At 46.9% G+C, this 6,286-nt stretch overlaps 1 protein-coding gene across 1 annotated transcript in view; it reads right to left on the bottom strand.

The window, feature by feature from the left end:
• Positions 1–6,286, bottom strand: part of RHPN1 (rhophilin Rho GTPase binding protein 1) — a 28,175-nt gene that overhangs the window by 17,039 nt on the left and 4,850 nt on the right. The window contains exon 2 of the mRNA XM_026842850.1: positions 372–490. Within this exon, the coding sequence (XP_026698651.1) occupies positions 372–490 (119 nt within the window). The remainder of the gene's footprint in view (positions 1–371; positions 491–6,286) is intronic.

Here is a 6,286-nt window from a genome sequence, read left to right as displayed (position 1 = left end):
TTTTTTTTTTTTTTTTTTTTTTTTTTAACTTAAAGCTGGATTTGACCCACTCGCTTGGGGTTGTCAGACAGGAGCTCTGCAAGTCCAAGCTCAATCCTAGTTAAACGTTTCATCTGCTCACACGCTGCTTTGTACCAGTCTTCCAGGACACTAAAATTATAATTTTGCATTAAAATGCATAGCATCAGCATTACACTGAACAGAGGGCAGGTATTTCCAGGATGAATCCCGCAAAGTCAAGGGAAGACTGAGCAAACCCCAACCACGGCCATGGCAGTGCCAGCATCAGCTCCCTCCATCAAGGCCATATTTCCAGCCTCTCCTCCCCAAATCCCTGGGCCAGAGGGATGCTCCTGGGGACCAGGACTCACCTGAAGAGGTTTTCTGCCCCTGCTCGCATCCTCATCTCCTTGTTGATCTGCTGGTTAATCCGCGCCCGGCGATGCTGCAGTTTGCTGCGCTGGGTCTGGGCGAAGGGGTCACAGCCCTGCTGAGAGAGAGGCGCAGAGTCTCACCCAAAACCCCCCACTATTTTGGGATTCAGAATGGCACTTCCAGAGTTCAGCATTCACTGGAAGTCAGTTTTATTATCTAATACCACGAGTTGCTTACAGCAATTTATTTTCCAAGCTATTCAGAAAAGGCTTCCCAAACCCAACTGCCAACAGGAACCGAGCATCTCCTTCGCAGGGTCTCACCATCCAGACACAAGAAAAGACCCGAGGGGCTGCAGATGACTTCAGTATAACCCCTGAGCTCAGGAACAGATGTGACGATGTCTCTAAGTGCTCCCAGCTCCTGCCAGCTCTAGGGGATTGAGTGCAGGCAGCAAGTCAAGAGTTCACGGGGGTGGAGAAACGAGTTGTAAAGCAGTAAATTAATTCCATCCCTGCCTCCTTCCTTGGTTTCAGCTTGGGCTTTTCTGCAGACAGGGAAACATGTTTAATCTCCGACTTCAGGAAATAACAGACAGCAATATCCCTCTGTCTGGCAGGGGCAAAAGGTTATTATGGGATGCTGCGGTGAGGAGGTTGCCATGAGTAGGGTCACTGAATCCAGGGCCACAAAAGCTCTGCCCAAGCAGAGATGATTTCCATTGTGGGAGAAGGGATTCAGATGGATGAAATGAGCCTCCAAAAGACCCAAGGATAAATAAATAATAATAAAAGAAAACATGTGGGAGGGTACAATGCTTGGCAGTTTAAGAGGATGGAGACACCTGATCCTGCTTCTCATACACCAGTGCAAAGCATGGGCAGAGTCCTCCAAGAACATATTACGATCCACTGTAGCACTAAAAGAAATTCCCCAAAGCCACTATTTCACCCTCTTGCTTCCCTTAGAAAACCTCCATTTGTTATGCATATCAGTCTTACCCTGCTCCCCACTACTTTCCCTCCACATCCAGAAGGGGTTTTGCCACCCAAGACTCCACAGAGCACCAACAGTGCCTGCTCCTGTCCTGGCCAAAACACCTTCTCAGCTCATTCCTTCCACTTAGAGATCTCAGAGGGCTTCACCAGGTCTCACTTCATCCTCCACGATGAGTCACAACAGTCTCAAACCCAACAAGCCAGGGCAACACTTTGTCACCTCTCCTGAAAACACTGTAGGTCCCAGCGTGACTCTGGGAAAACATACTCCTAACAAATTATTTGATTCTTCTGGGGAAGTAGGAAAGCAAAAAAAAAAAAAATCCTTGCTCAAAATACGAGACCAGCTTCGATTAGTAAGTAGGGAGTGGAAAACTTGAAAACTTTGCCTTTTCATGGACTTCAGCCTTCTGAAAACTCATTTGTTGTATTTGAAGTCCACTAAGCGGTGCCCCCTTTGGAAAGGGTCAGACATTAACACTGGCATTTCTATTTAAGGGGAAAAATTGAGCTCGTAATTGGTATATGGTAGACTGAGGAATCAGAGTCACTCCATCTGGTCCATAAATCTACAGGCTTAGTGCTTTACAGTAATCTATGAATTTGTTCAAATTACTGAAGGAACAAGCTGGAAGCATGAGACCTTGATTATTCCAAGAAAGCAATTAAGTGGGACCTTAAGGCAAACACCCCAACAGCTGCACAAATCTTGGGACTGAGACGTTCAGGAGCAAATATAGGAAAGGCTGATCCACAAGCGCCACTTCTAGATTTGCCCTGGGGGAACCACACCCATCCTGCACATGTTGGTGGCTCCCCAGGAAAAATAAATGGAGAAATTGTGAAGAAAAAAAAAAAAAAAAAAAACAAGAAGGGACCATGCCAGGTTTTCTCCAGTAAAAAGGAACTGGGTCATCACTGAACACAGCCTTTGGGGGGTGGGAAAGAAAAATAAAACAATCCAACCATGCAGGCACTACTCAAATCTGAGCACCCAGAGGCTCTCAAAGCAAAGGAGGCAGCATCAAACTCTTGTCTAGAAAGTAGCTGCTCGTGCAGATGTAGTCCAAGATATTGCACAAGTATTTCTGTCATTAATTAAAACTGATTACAAACATTGTGTCTTCAATGATGTTTCTTCACACAGCGCAAGATATTAACCTATATAGGGAAGTTAAAGCTCAAGGGAGGGAAAAGGAGCTGTAAAGATAAGGTGGTGCTTATTAAAATTTCAACAACCCTTCAGGTTTGCAGAGAGCGCTGTGTGTACTTGTCAGCTCCGGAGACACACAAGCCAAATGCAGATGCAAATATATCCAAATACATGCAAGTGAGCAGGATCCAGGCCCCTTCTCTACCTCCAGAGCTGTGAAAACCCATCCAAACTCAACAGCCCCGGTAGCAACTGTTGGAAGCGGAAGGCACCTCTTCTCCGCTGCCAGCTCTTCCTACAGGGGCCTTCATCAGCTTTGAGATCTCTCCACTTCTTGTGAAGATTTGCTTGAAAGCTATCAGAGGATTTTAAGATTATTTTTTTGTAGGGGGAGAAATTCCAAAAGACTACCTGAATACACGGGCAAGAGGCCAGAGGAAATGCAGATGAGCGATGATGGAAGAAGCACAAGTAGGAGGACTATCTGAAACCACAGAGAAGGTCCATGAACGCCTCCTTGTCTGGAGGCAAGAAGAAACTAAATAAGAAATGAAATCCAGTGTGGCATGAGAAGACACTAGGGTGGCTCGACAAGACGGTCAAATGCAGTTAAACCTCTTCACTACAAAAGCAATTAAGGGGTTTAGCTAATTGATTTGGTAGCTCCCCACTTCTCCCATGCCCAGCTTGAGACAACACCAAGAAGCAAAACTCGAGTCACCACAACGTCAAAGCTGATGAACGTGAACCTTCTCAAGCACGCAAACAGAGCAGCACTGATCACCGTTAATCACTTCATCCTTCCACAAGGGCACAAAGGAGCTGCCCTCCGGGAATATTTACAAGCCCTGATGCAGTTGGGGACCAAACAAGGTTCAACAACATCCAGGACATCGTGGCATTCAGGTTTAGCCCAGATTTCTCCCTCCAAGAGACACTAAGCCATTTGTAGAGCTTTGAGGGGATTTTTTTTTCCCCCTCCATCTGAACACTGGGTGTCTTCTCAATCAGATTTAACAAGATAGTTATCAATTCCCATCCAGGCTTCTAAGCCAGCAGCAAAAAGGTACCGGAAAGTCAGGTATTGGAGCACCTGACGTAATACCAAAGCCTTTGGAGGATGTTGAGTCAGGATCTCAAGACTTGCTGCCCTTAGGGACTTCATATGATCTCCCCACACCTTGCTTTCCTCCTCAATCTTTACAAAGTTGGGTAACTGCAGCAACCCGTGGGATTGCAGCACATCTCACCTTCAGAGGATCTGCTGTTGGTCCCAAAGCATCAACCCTGGCAGGCATAGACCAATATAACCATTATGCCAAGGCCACTGTGAGGAACAACCAAGCCTAGTCCATAACTGATCCCAAAATACTGCAGGAGGGACGTTATTTCGCAAATATTGGAGCAAGAAGGGAATTCAGCTTCAGAATAAGATGGACAGCTTAAGTTATATATGAAAGGAAACACCATCACAAGCAACAAAGGCCGTATTTAAATAAAAAGGTATTATAGATAGGGGAGATAGTCAAGAGGAGAGCATACCCATCCTACCAACAAAGGAATCCAACACTTCACCTGCAATCAAAACCAAAAGCTAAAAACTACAGCACAGAGTTTCTAAAGTGGTGATGGATTTAAGCATGGCTTACATAAGGAGGGGCATAAAGGAAAAACCCCATCAAAACGCACTGTTAGGTTATCAAAGGGATATGTCCTTGCTTAATTCTTCTTCGTACAAGCTCTTGAGGTCAACCCTTTTAGGCCAGAAGAAAGGTGTGTTATTTCAACCAGCCTCTCGGGCTTTGTGGTACACCTAGGGGAATCCACAGAAGAGTAAAGTTGGGTTTCGGAAGGCCAGGTCAAACGTGGCATTTCTTAGCCTTCCTAGTTAAAAGCTTTTACAAAGGAGAAGCAAGCACATAACTCTTCCAGTAAGAGGCCATAAATTGTGGAGCAGCCAGGAAACAGCACAGCTCGTGTGTACACAGAGGAGACAGCATGTGTTAAGAAAGCCATGAATATGAACGAGGTGTGGGTCATTAATTTATACGAGTTGTGTCCAGCTCTAAAGTTTATTGCTTAGGACAAAGCAGGATTAGAGCCAGTATTATTGTAGCAAGGCCACTTTATGCTCAGAAGACATCTGCCAAATAACACCTCCTTCAAGCCTTGGCATGGAAAGATGACAGCGCTGCAGAAAGTGCTCAGCCAATGCTTCCACGTACGATAGAAGAGGGAAAAGGCTGGGAGACTCCTTCCAGAGGAGGCCAAGACAAACAGATCCCCTCTGAGGGATGCTGAGGCTTCTGTCAACTCAATCTTTGCAGGGGACATATACAATGATGTAATGGCAGTGTTAACTCCCCAACACGTCTTCCAGTTCAAGAGCACCCATCTGGGGTGTTAAATAGGGCAATCACGTTTCCTTCGGGAAGGAAGTCCTTTGGGAAGGTTTGTTTAGAGTGTACTTTGCTCTTCACATCTCCAGTAAACACAAGCAGATGAAGCCTGGGTATGTCTTGGGTGACGAAGGCACACCTAGAGCATTATCTGTGACCCCAGGGTCAACACCATGCCACCACCTCCCAGATTACCCAGACTAGTGACAGACAAAACTAATCACCTGTAGGAAAAGGCAGATGCCAGCAAGTCCAAAGGGCAAAGCCAAGCACAAAGGGACTAATTTCTGCTCTTTTGTTTCCGCTAGAGCAGGAGCTGAGTCAGTGAAAGCAACTGAGCAAAAGCAAAACTTAAAGTGTATGAAGTGATCAAAGGATGACTGTGAACTGTTACCGTGACACCCGTCAGCAGGGAAAACGCAATCTCATTAAGCAAGAGAGAAATGGAGATGCAGATCCGATTGCTTAAGGGGCTGCTGCATCCCTGTCTGGAGGAAGAGGCACAGATCAGGAGCGTGCTGGTAAAAGCCAGCATGGATCTCTTCAGAGAAATGTGGACGGGGTTTGTAGCTGGGACTTAAGTTATTGCCCCAGTGAGTACAGCAGCAGGAGCTCCTAGATACTTTAAGATCTCGTCTGGATCTTAGGAGGTGTTCCACAGCCCACCTGCTGAAGCATGGCCCAAGCCGTGCCATCTTTAAGACCAGCTTTAGCCACCCAACAGTTACCACCAGGACTTTTGCCAGTTAGAGCTGCTGGAGGGTGCCCACGGGATAGCAGGAGGAATTAAAAGCAGCTTAATTTGCACATAGACTGGAGACATCCAGAATACAGCAGTAGTGAGGTGAGTTGTCACCTGGTGCTGATTGAGGCTCTACGTTCTCTCTTTTCCTACAATTCTCTGATTTTTCACTGAGGGAATAACCTGGTTTGATGAAAACCAAGTTATCTGCCCTAAGATTTGTCATTAAGGTCACACACAGCACGCTGGCAGCAGCACATCTGCACCAGAGCCCTGGTACCCCGTGTCACAGACTCAGGTCCAGTCTCAACACGGAATCACTGACTGCTTTGCGTTGGAAAGGACCTTAAAGATCATCCAGTTCCAACCCCCCTGCCCCGGGCAGGGCCACCTTCCACTAGCCCAGGTTGCCCAAAGCCCCGTCCAACCTGACCTTGAACCCTTCCAGGGAGGGGGCAGCCACAGCTTCTCTGGGCAGCCTGTGCCAGGGCCTCACCCCCCTCACAGGGGAGAATTTCTGCCTTAGATCCAAGCTAAATCTCACCTCTTTTCAGTTTAAAGCCATCACCCCTCATCCTATCCCTCCCCCTTGATGAGGAGTCCCCCCCCCCCCCCCCCC

Source organism: Athene cunicularia (genome assembly GCF_003259725.1).
Source record: "Athene cunicularia isolate RWA chromosome 2 unlocalized genomic scaffold, athCun1 chr2_part1, whole genome shotgun sequence".
Lineage (NCBI taxonomy): Eukaryota > Metazoa > Chordata > Aves > Strigiformes > Strigidae > Athene > Athene cunicularia.
The sequence above is the reverse complement of the archived record's forward strand: the minus strand, read 5'-3'. Positions and strand labels throughout refer to the sequence as shown.